The sequence below is a fragment of the Oryzias latipes genome, chromosome 5 (assembly GCF_002234675.1).
Source record: "Oryzias latipes chromosome 5, ASM223467v1".
NCBI lineage: Eukaryota > Metazoa > Chordata > Actinopteri > Beloniformes > Adrianichthyidae > Oryzias > Oryzias latipes.
In genome coordinates, this window is record NC_019863.2 from 9,207,428 (window position 1) to 9,219,638 (window position 12,211).

At 39.2% G+C, this 12,211-nt stretch overlaps 1 protein-coding gene across 3 annotated transcripts in view; it reads right to left on the reverse strand.

Annotated features, from left to right (window-relative positions):
- Window positions 1–425: 425 nt before the first annotated feature.
- Window positions 426–12,211, reverse strand: part of pparg (peroxisome proliferator activated receptor gamma) — a 40,265-nt gene continuing 28,479 nt past the window's right edge. Inside the window, exons 5-9 of one of the 3 annotated variants that reach the window (XM_023954652.1) lie at window positions 8,414–8,613; window positions 5,660–5,765; window positions 4,389–4,588; window positions 3,892–4,135; window positions 426–1,723 (exon numbers count right to left, since the gene is read on the reverse strand). In XM_023954652.1, the coding sequence (XP_023810420.1) occupies window positions 1,476–1,723; window positions 3,892–4,135; window positions 4,389–4,588; window positions 5,660–5,765; window positions 8,414–8,613 (998 nt within the window). In that variant the 3' untranslated portion in view covers window positions 426–1,475. 3 annotated transcript variants of the gene reach the window in all.

The following is a 12,211-nucleotide window of genomic DNA, read 5'->3' on the forward strand; positions in this document are numbered from 1 at the left end:
ACATCCTTAAGTACACAAGACAAGAAAAGTTCTATTTACAAAATAAATGTGTGTTTTTTTTTAGTAGGTTTGGTGTTTCGTGTAAATATTAAGTGTTTGTTCAGTCACTGCAATTTGTACAAATTGAACTTACAAGCTGAAATAAAATAAACTATTTAAAGTGGAAGATCAATTGTCATTAAAATGACCAGAGTGAAAACACCTTTGCACTGCTGCCTTTTGTGGAGGCGACCTGATTCTTTCACCGGGTCCAAGTTTAATGGCCCGCGTTTGATGGCTTTGACCTGGTTTTTGCACGCAACCTGGTCTGAAGTCTGGCCTCAAAATGCAAAGTCTGCACCCCAGCATCGTTAAGTGTCTCGAGTCGCTACAGAAGGTGCTGTCCCAAAAGGAATTCATCTAATATAACACACCATAACCCAGAAAACGTGAAACTGATTTTTATTTCGCAAGCTGGTGAAATTCCCATCCACAGAACATGCTGCTCAGGTGCGGTTCAGCAAAATTCAGGTGTAGCAAACAGTGCGGGACTTGATGTCACAACAGCAGATTGCATTTCGACTGACTGGAAAGGCCTCAAGGGGGAGGAAAACAAATGCCTGGAAATTCTTTAATATTGTCGAGTCAAATGCCATTCGGGCAAAAAAAAAAAAAAACAGACTTACGTAAAAAGTTATAAAATATTTTATTTACATATAATTGCTTCATATATTTCCCCCAGCGGTATTAATCCAATCTCTTTGTCTGCAGAGCCCCCAAAAAACTTCACAGTAAAAATTATCAACCTGACCAAATTTCAGAATTTGTAATAAAATATGGCTCAATAGAAAGTTTCTGTCAGATTTTATGCAAAAAAAAAAAGAGGAAACAGCAAAAGTTACTATATAACATTAATTTTACACAGATGTACATTCATTCTTACGAAAAGATTTTAAAGGCACTTTATAGCAACCATGGCTTCATTGTTAGATAACGTCAACATTGTGCGTCACCTTTTGTTTCTCGTGGGCATCTAGGTCTCTGATTTCTGTTGGACATCAGCCCTTTATCCTGATGTAAACAACTGCTCTCGATGTTAGACATTTGTGAGCTTTATTGTGCTCCAGCTGCTCTCGGTGGTCATTACATAAGAACCTGCTCCTAAGCAACATTCATGACATGGCAAGTGAAAGAAGATATCCATCTTTAAGGCATACAGTGCTGGCTGTGCAGACATAAACATGGTTTCATACCAAGCTCCAGTATAACGTTGACTGCTGCAGTACGTGATACTTGAAACTTACACGGGAACTCATAACAAAATGACTGTGCACCATAGGTTGCACACATGTATACTATACAAGCTGAGATTCAGTACTTCTTTCCTTTATTTTCACTTTTCCTGCTCTTCTCTTGTCAATTTCAATCAGTTCACTTGCAAACCAAACAGCTCACGCCTCTACTTTGTCCTTTTTTTAAAAATTCTCTTTTCATTTTCAGTACAAGTCCTTCATGATTTCCTGCAGCAGGGGATGTAAGAACATGTCCACCTCAGTCTTCTTCAGCAGCTGGATGAGCTGGACGTGGTCTGTGACCATCTGACGGAGGTCCGTCATCTTCTGGAGCACCTTGGCGAACAGCTGCAGAGAGTCTGGGTGGTTTATTTTCAGATGCAGCTCCAGGGAGTGAAGCACTGTCTCCTGAAGCTGCTCGATGGGCTTCACGTTCAGCAGGCCCGGCCGGTCTGAACACATACAAAAAAACAAGAAAAAAGATCAGCGACACCTGTTGTTTCAACCTTTTCTGAGTTAATGAAGGGTGTAAGGACATAAAAGCTTCATTATTCATTTTTACTGGTAGAAAACATACAAATATGAGTCTGACTGACCTTTTCATTTTTTTTTGTTTATACCAAAGGTTATTATCTTCATTGCATAGTCACAATCACCTGGGTTAATAATTCACCAAGGTGTTGTATTCTAATCTTTTTCATGTTCAAAGTCAGGTTTTTATCAAGCTGCTACACACTAATAACCAATGCGTTATTAGGGTTTGTTGAGATATAAAGGAGTAGACGAGGTAAGAAAAATGCATAGGGTTTGTTTATCCACATGCATAAAAGTCTGAACTTATACCACCTGTTTAAAAAAAAAAGGTTAAGCTAATAATGAGTGGAAGCAGAACGGAAACTTGAAAGGTAATTGTCCTTGAATCAAATTAAATGCACCAGAAACGCACAGAAACCCACAGCTTTTTTTTTTGTGCCCTGTTGCAATGAATTGACTTGTGCTGAAAGTACACCTCTTATTCCTGTGACGTCCTACTTCATCTGATGCAATGGCTGTACAGAGTTCCCACGTAAAAATGATTCATTCACCTTTAGAGGTCCCTTGCTTACTTTTAAAGACGTTCCAAGTCTGCTCTCCAACGGATAAATTAGGTCAGGGTTGTGCGTTGATAGCACCCCATCATTTAGGGTTGTAACTTAAAGGAGTGTTTCACAATCTTGGCCCTCAGGCTCTCCTATCCCATTCATGTTTTATCACTATCAGGTTTTTGCTGAAAGCCTAAATGAGGGGTGTTGGAGCAGAAAAATGCATAGCGGGGGAGGAGGGGGGATTGACAAATACAGACTGGAGCAGTAGTTGCTAAATACCAGCTCTACCACACTCGGCCACATATATTTAACATTTTACACACCACAGAGAATTTTCCATCCATCCATCCATCCATCCATCCATCCATCCATCCATCCATCCATCCATCCATCCATCCATCCATCCATCCATCCATCCATCCATCCATCCATCCATCCATCCATCCATCCATCCACTGTCACTTCCTCCAGCACCTCCAAGGGGACAAGAGATGTAGTCTCTTAATCATATTCTGGGTCCTCCCAGGGATCTTCACCCAGTGGCACATGCCCAGGGAGGCGCCCAGGAGGCATCCACAACAGATGCCTGAGCCACCTCAGCTGGCTCTTCTCGATGTGGAGAAGCAGAGGCTCTGCTCCGAGCGCTGGATGACTGAGCTTTTCACCCTATCTCTAAGGGGGCACCCAGCCACCCTGCCGAGGAAGTTATAAAGTTATAAAACTGATGTTGTTGTGTATTTTCTGAGCACTGGCAGCTAACATAGCCCATCTGTGACTATTGATGACGTCATCGAGTTGTAGAAGTGACACCATTTTTCCATAACTCCCCGTTTGGAGAGCTAAATGTATGGGTGGGGAGAAACCAGACGGGTAGGGGAAGAACTCGGATTGAGCCTCAAACTCCTCCACCTGAGGTGGGAGCACCTCACCCACCAGGAGAGGGACAACTACCTTTCCCTTTATGAAAACCATGCCCTCAGACTTGGCAGACTTGTGCTGACCCTCATCCAAGCTGCTTCATACTCTGCTGTAAACCACCCCGATGCATGATGGAGGTCTTGGATCACCTGCAAATAGCAGAGAGGAAGTCCTGTGATCCCCAAACCAGACCCCCCCTGGTTCCCGGCTGCGCCTAGAAATTCTATCCGTAACAATAATGAACAGAACCGGTGATAGAGGACAGCCTTGCCGGAGTCCTCCATGCACTGGGAACCCTCCCTATCTGCCAGTCCAGAGGTACTGTCCCTATTGGCCACTCAAAGCTGCAGAGAGCTGTCAGTAAAGACAGTCCTACAGCATCTACAGCACTTGAGGAACTTAGGAAGCTCTTCAGTCATGGAGCTGTTCAACTCCCTCAGTGACTTTAGCTTGGGTGACGGACAGCCCCATCCCAAAGTTACCAAACCTAACAGGGTTCAGGAGATCCTCAAAGTATTCCTTCCACCTCCGTCGAAGTCAACAGCTCCCTGCCCACACCAAAGAAGGTGCAAGCAGAAAGCTACTTATATGAAATGTCCTACGGAGAACATACTCACCCCCACTGAGGATAATAACAGCCAGAAAGAGCGCCATGTCGCTGTCGTCCAGCTCCAGAGTGTTAAACTTCACGGAAAAGTCAAACTTTGGTTCCAACATTTGACAAAAAGGTTTCCTGAGACTTTTGAGGAACTCCCGCGTCATGAAAATCTGTCCATAAGAGATCAGGGTGCCATCTTTGTTCATCAGAGGAGACATCATCAGGATCAGGACTTCAATTACTCCATATTTCAGTAAAGTTACCTAGAAAAATGACATAGAACAAATTCTCATCCAACCAAACAAGATTATTTATCCTAGATTGGGAAGTACGAGTAGTTTTATAGTTATTCACTTTTTTTCTATGTAAGCACAATTTAAAGTTTACTTCTTTAGATTTTCACTTTGTCCAGCACGTAAAAGTAATACTTAATAAACAGATTTTACTTCTGACATGAAAGCAATCCTTCGACATTCAAGCAAAGTCAGAGCTAGTAATTAAGAGCGACTGTCTCACTTGATCGTTGAGGTCCAGGTTAACAAATCCCGGGATGCTTTTGGCGAACTCTGTCACTTCCCTCACTGCTTCTGCTGAGCGTGACTGGCAGCTGTAGAAGAAACGAAGCTCCACGCCATCCGGTGGTTCTGATCCAATGTTGCTGGCCATCCCGAAAACATTACAATCTGGACTTGAGAGGGCTCCAGCGATTCCAGAAACTGGAACCAGAAAAAAATGGACAAAAAATGCGGGATCAAAAATATGTGTATAGTAACTATGTATCCTTATCCAAGTCTTCTCAAAAATTAAATACAAGGGGGTCCCATATTAGATCTCTTAGCTGTTAAGAAGTGTATTGAGCGTTGATCTCCCTCTAAGTTTTAACTAACCACACAAAAACTACTATTTATGGTGTTTTACAGCAAAAAAAAATTCAAAAGCAAAATCATTCATTTTAATTATGAGATAAAGAAAACCCAAATTTGCTTAATTACATCAGCAGATCAAAAGCTTGAGGCAGCACATTGACAACTTTCATGGCATGCTGGGAAACAACAAAATCACAAATATAAATAAAATGCGGCAAAATATTTTAAATACAAGAATAACCACATATTTTATTTAATTTTATGCTAATTGAAAATGTCTTTTGGAATCAGATAAGATGTTTGTAAAATACATATTCCAAGAAATTACAAACAGTGGCAATGTAAATATTCTCAAAGTAGGACATTTTCTTTGTCCTTAAAATCTTGCCTGCAATTCTTTTTCCTTCTTTTGCATGTTAAAGGACTCATTTTTAGATTTAAAAACTAAATAAGAAAGGAAACATATTTTCTTAAAACAATCAGTCTTAGACATCTTTTTGTTTATTTGTGTAAATATCTAAAATTAAGATCAATAAGATTTTATAGCTTGTTTTAGGATTATAAATCTTGGGTAGATTAATCAAATTTGCACAGACTATCAAGAAAGATAGTAAGATAAACCACATGGGCGGCCGTGGTGCAGCGGTAGGGCGGTCAACTCATGATCGTATTATTGCATGTTCGATTCCCGCCTTGTGTCAAAGTGTCCTTGGGCAAGACACTGAACCCTACCTTGCCTCTAGTGGGAGGTTGGCGCCAGTGTTCGGCAGCAGAGTCGCCACCAGTGTGTGAATGTGTGTGTGACTGGGTCTGTAACTGTAAAGCGCTTTGGGCCTTGTAGGTACAAAAGCGCTATATAAGTATACGCCACATGCCTTCATTTGTAAACTTAAAACAAATATCTTCAAAGTATCTACCAACCTCCATGTCCAGCTGTGGCAATCTGCTGCTCCTGAAAAGATGTCTGCCCATTGTTGATTAACTGCTCTCCTTCCATAAGAGACTTAATGTCATGGATGACAAAAGGCTGCAAAAAGACCACAAATTTGAGAGACCATGGTGAGAAAAGTAAAAAGAAATATGAATTGGCGTGAACGAGGTCTTTTGAGGACCCGTGAGTCACAGAAATAATAGTCTTGGCTCATTAATCAGGCTTACAGGAGCTCACATTACAAATGTGTGCAATGGGAAAACCGTAAAAAAGCCTCTGCTGCTGAGGCAAATGAAAACATCACTTCTTTGTAAATTAAGCTTAACCGATTTAGCTCAGGCTAAAATGAAAAACCGAAAAAGACGTGCTCCGGCCTGAAAGATTCATTAAGTCTCAATTCTTCAAAAAGAAAATTAATAAGGGAAAGCCCAACTGCAGTTTACAGCCGGTATTTCGACCCGGTGTGTGAAATAAACAATTCTTTCATTTTCATGAAATTGTGCTCTGCCTGTGAAACTTTGTGGGCTCATCCATGTCGACAGCCTGTGAAGAAAGTCTCTTTATGTATGATTGTGATCTGCAATATTTTGATTAAAAGAAGAACATAAAACTGATTTACAAGACACTCTTTACAACTTTGATCTTTTTCTTTGAGAAATAAAAATTTTAAGTGCAATAATGTTGTTTACTGTGGCCTTTTATGATCTTCCTACAACAGTTGATGGCAAAAATATCTATAGTATTTAATGAGCTGTAGTCATCTCCCTTTTCAGTCAGTTTTTGTGGAGAACTGCAGGAGTTACAGACTGATTAAACTTCAACTCATATCAAGGCCTCGCATGTTCGGAAATGTAAATATTCAACGAAAGCTAAAATGATTGACTCCTAGTTTTGTTTTAGGAGGTCTGCTGTGGTTTAGTAAATAACTCAGGAGTGGCTCAAACAAAGAGATGATTCGGCGTCAACTGTCTGCCACCGCTGTCTGAACAGTCATAACAAGCAGACCAAAGTAATGCGCAGCAGCCTTGAGCACAGAAGGTGCTTCTATCATTCAATAATAAAACTATGATGACAAGACTTTACCATTATTAGTTTTTATTACAAAAATGTCCAAAAGTTTAATGAAGATGTTTTAAATTGAACTAAAAATGCCATATAATGAACAAATAATCTACTTTTTCTTTTCTTTTAAAATATTTTCTTTCTTTTAAAATACATCATATAAGAATCAGTTCATGTCGGTGTCAGTCAATTCTAGAAAGTCTACAAAAATACAAGCTGATGATGGCACAATGACATTAAACAATTGTCTAAGATGTTATCCCTAGATTTTTTTTATTTTGCAGCATACTTTTTATCTGCAGGATTTTGACTTAAAACTATCCAAATGATTAATTATCCTTCAAAGCAGAAGTGAGAAAATACAATTCTCAAAAAGTAATAAAAGTTAAAAAACTTGCGCCACGTTGCTGAATTTAAATACTTCCACATAAATCTGCTACAAAATTTCTATTTTTGAAATATGTATTCTAGAAATGTGAAGAATGACTCTCTGAAGGCCAAATAAACTATAGTGCAAACATTTAATGGTAATATTTAGTGATGTATATTTTATTTTTGACTGATTATGATAAAAGTCTAACAAATTAGTCAAAATCTTCGAAAAGCTAAGGAACCGTTTAAAAAAAATCCAATAACCAAAAATGAAACCAATCACTAAAATTTTGCTGCAAAGCAATCATATTAATGTATAATTTTTATAAATTTTAAACAAACAAACAAACAAAAAAAAGACCAAACAGCAGTGACCCCTTTATTTGCTTCCATACTGAGGGGAACATTTAAAGCTCCACTTCAATCATCTATTGTAAAAGTGTTTTTACTTAGGATTGTGTCGTTTTTTAAATTTGGTGTTGTTTTCTAGGACACGGTTTCTGCAGAGCGGCAGGAGTTCATAAGAAATTCACCTCTTAGGTGTTTTGGTGCAACGCAAGCCTGCACTCATTTCCCACAATCCCTTTGTCTACAAATTCTCCTGCTAGCTTACAGCCCCCCCCCCCCCCCCCCCCCCCCCCCCCAGCTAACATTAGCATTTTAGAGCTATCCAGCCAAACAGTTATGAGCCAGATGTCAGCTCAGACAAGGAAAACAAAGAGGTACATGGATCTAGTTGCCTATAAATGGATGCATCAAAATGGAGCGGAGCAGGAAGCTTTGCCTGCTGACTGTAGTTTTTATACGCAACAGCTACAAGCTTTTTCAAACAGCTTTTTGTTTTTTTTTTGGTCTGCTCCTGATTTACTTAGAAATGCAGTTTTCCTCTTAATGATCTTCATATTTGTCCTCCATCATGGGAAAAATGCTACAAGAACATGTTAAAAATAACTCAAAAACACAATGTTCTTTGGAATGGGACTTTAAAGCTCTTTATCTGATTTTTCAGTAGAGAACTTTTTTGCCCAATAATAGAAGTAAAAAAACCTGACAGGAAAGCACAACAGGTCTGACTGCTCACATGGGGCTAAAGATACAAAATAAACAGAACACGTAGAGAAATGTGCAGATAGGAGGTGTTACAACTTTAACTGACGACTCAACATCAAGTTAGGTCCAATATTAAAGCTCTCTTTTCCTATGAATCATTTAACAAACTCTGAAATCCTTTGCCTTAAATTATAATTTTTTTTTTTTTTTACTGTTGGCTACATGATGACAAAAAGTGAAACTGAAGTGTTTCGTCCTACCACGTTGTCTCCGGATTTCCCAGAAAGGATGGCCCTGGCCTTGGCCTTGGTGAGGGGGAAGTATTTCAGATAGGCCTCGTACAGATGTCGAGCCAGAGCCCTCAGATCTGCTGCCTCTGGGTGCATGTGCTCCATGTCAGATGAGAACTCGGCCAGCAGCTTCTCCTTTTCTGCTTGGGGCATTCGGCCAAAACGGATGGCTGGGAAAGGAAATAGAGATGTTTACAGAAACATCTCTTAAAGACCAGATTTTTGACAAATTTACAGAAGACAAAACTTTATTTACTCCCTACTTCCTTTCATGAGTTATCTTAATACTACAATGAGGTGCACGGCTTCATTACACTGCACATAGTTGCAAAGTCTGATAATAAGAAACACTCCTGTGGAAGCAACCAGTTCAGAAAGTACCAAGTGGTTTATGTATAAAGTGCCAGTTCAGTTCCAATTTATTTCAGATTATTCCAATAAACACCTTCCTTAAATAGTCTGATCATCTTTTGATCTATTGTAAAAATTTTCCCAGTTGTTCCAGTATTATAAACTAAAACTAAAAAACTGTGTTGTTTTCTAGGACATAGTTTCTGCAGAGCAGCAGGAGTTCATTAAAAAGACTGTTGTTGGCGTAGAGTAAGCCTGCCCCCTTCCCCTCTTCCATCTTTTTTCATGCTCTCCCACTAGCTTACAGCCACTCACAACCTAACCATACCGATGCAACAAAAATGGCGTACTATGCTGGAGCTATCCAGCTGTACAGTTTTGAGCCAGATGCCAGCACAGACGAGGAAAACAGCAAATAAGCCCATTTTCTAATGGTGTTTTTTCATCTGCTCCGGATTCACAACGATTTGAATAAAGAAATAGTCAGAAATACAATTTTTAGCGTAAATTTCTCTATATTAGCCTTCCATTATTACTATAATGCCACAAGAACATGTTAAAAACACCAAATTCCTTTTTTTTTTAATTGCAGTGGGTCTTTAAGCCTCAAGGAAACTATTTTAATTGTTTTCATTTAGTTTTGGTAAGAAGAATCATGCATCATTTTTTAATCCATTATTGAATTATTTAATTCCTAATCAAGAAAATATTTTAATACAAAATGCTTGAAAACCAATGTTTGTATGAAATTAGCAGGAATTAAACAAAAGTTTTACAAAATGAAAAAAACACAATTTGTGGTCAAAACATAGTGGTTGTCTCGTAGTCATTCGCTGAACGGCTGTGGAAAGCCACAAATTTGCGTATACATCTAGCAAAAATTACGCACAACTGTGTATGATTTACGTAATAATTGCACATAAACTACATAAAATAAACGTACACTGAGCAATCCTCAACCGGCAAAAAATTTTGAACAGCTCCAAACTGAATTTACATAAAAGAGCTGCGATCGACATCTGCGCACATTGACGAACAAGGAACGCAAGAAACACTCATGAATTACATGTATCATGCATGTATCACGAAAGACTGAAATGTCTTTCGTTGAAAAACGTACGCAAAATGTACATAATGGCTGTGTGACACGGCCTTAACAAAAAAATGATCGCTAATCGCTACTTTTTAGGAAAACAAAGAAATGTTTAGTTCGTGGTCTAAATCAAAAATATACTGCATTGGCTCAAACGTGTCTTTAATTTCTGTGCACTGTTTCGTACAGAATTCCAAATTAAAGAAAGGCGTTGAGTTGCCGTGCAGACGCGTCTGATCCTTGCATGTTTGGAGGCTGCACCTTGCAGTCAATGAGCAGACGGATGAGGCAAAGACCCTGCGAGCCTCTGCAAACCAGCCTCACTGCCAAAGCTATTCACCTGCAGAATATTTCCACTGTCAGGACCACGTGAAAAATGCCGTTTTTTTTAGGTGTGTCTCGTGACGCACTAGTAGATTTCATTCACCTCTTCAACATGTTGGCAGCAATACTTTCACAGCTCATTGAAAGCTCTCTGTTTACAGGTCTTGCATATGACACAAGTGGCCAAAACTACACAAGACAGTCAGACTGCCATTCATTTATAGAAGATGGACTTTGGTTTTCCTGAAACTACATACCAAATAGATGGATTGAATAGATTTTAGTTAAAACATAATCATAGTCAATGATTGTATATAAAAAAAAAGATTTGTCTGTTTGATCTTGAGAGGTTTTCTATTTTTTGAAACCAAAAGTGTTTGTGACAGCTGTGTTTCCATAAATTAGGCCCTTTGACTCTTTCATTAAAGTTCAAACTGTTCTTGATTCTTGGTTGACCCGGGTGAGAAAAAGGCAAAAAGAAAAGCGCATGCTAAGGTGTGACAGAGCCAAACCACTTCACGTGGGTGGAAGTCATCAATTACCGCTCCCTCTCATTTAAACCTCCATTCCGCCTTTACTGCGCTGTAAGTGATTGTGTAATATTAATTACGCAATCACGGCTTCACCTTACACAAATTAATCTACCTCCAAACTGGCCCCTCCACTTTTTGGGCAACGAGCCTGCAGCTGTGACACAGCACGACGGAAAAATGAGTTGAGTTGCATGCAGCCTGAGATCGCTGATAACCTGCACGAGGAACATTTTAGAATACAATTCCATCAAAACGATGTGAGGGGGAAGTGGAGACGTCTGTCACTGCTTTGACTCTAAAGAAAATTCAGTTTGTAGATTCAAGTTGCAAACTTTTCTTGATAAAGGAACTGGGAAGATGCTGCTGAGAGTCCCTCTTTGGTCCAGTACCCATAAAGCTAAAACAATGGTGGTATTTAGAACCATATTTTCCAAGTCTACCCTTAATGACAGACACTAAAGGTGGGACATACCTGTAGCTGCATGTATGGTATAAAAAGAGGTCTGTGCACGGGCAGTTGCACTATTAATTGTCCAAAGAAAAACATGAGAAAAAAATAGTTTGAGAGCCACAATTGCTGTGGTTTTTCTTTTAACGTAGGGGCCAGTAAATTCCCAGAAATGGCTTTAATTCACTTTTCAAGCCTGTAACTTTTAAAACCAAGATAATATTTTTGGCAAAATAAAAACACAATTTAAGAAAAGAATAAATCAAAGGTCCTGCGACAGATTGGCGACCTGTCCCAGTTGTACCTCCCCTTTTGCTCAACAGTAGGCGGGACAGGCTCCAGCAACCCTGTGACCCCGAAAGTGGGTTAAGAAAATGGATGGATGGAATAAATCAAAAGAAAGAAATAGGATGATAAAAAGCTAACTGACTGTCAGTTGGGTTATAGACAACAAAAATTGAAGAATGAAGTAATGTCCATGCACCGATAACAAAGAATAGAAGGTGCCTTCCAAAGAATATGGTTGACAAATGACTATTTACAATAGATAATAGTTTGACAAGTTGCTTGCTAAACACCCATGATTTATGAATAAATAACAACAAGATCAAATGTGACTAAGCATGAAGTACAGTACCCTCATATGGCTTAACTTGCAGTTTGTCTCAATTTTCAAAAACTTTATTGGTATTTTATTGATTAACATCCCACCAATGTATTTCCCAGGAGTTGCTTTTCTTAAACATGCAGGTTTGCACTGAAGTTCACCATTTCTCTGTTGCATAAGGTCTGTGACATCATCCACTTTTTTTTCTGTCTGAAAACACGTTGGCTTGTGGAATGGGGAGGTTAGAAATATTACATATCAATCAAGCTCAAAAACTGAAAGAAACCAGAAGTTGTTCCACCCCAATGGCTTCAACAAAACTAACAAAGGAGTCGGGGAGATTATAATCAAGCACAACCAGTGTACACAGTCACGAGGTCTGTGCTGAAATACACTACAGGAGGTGGAGTCG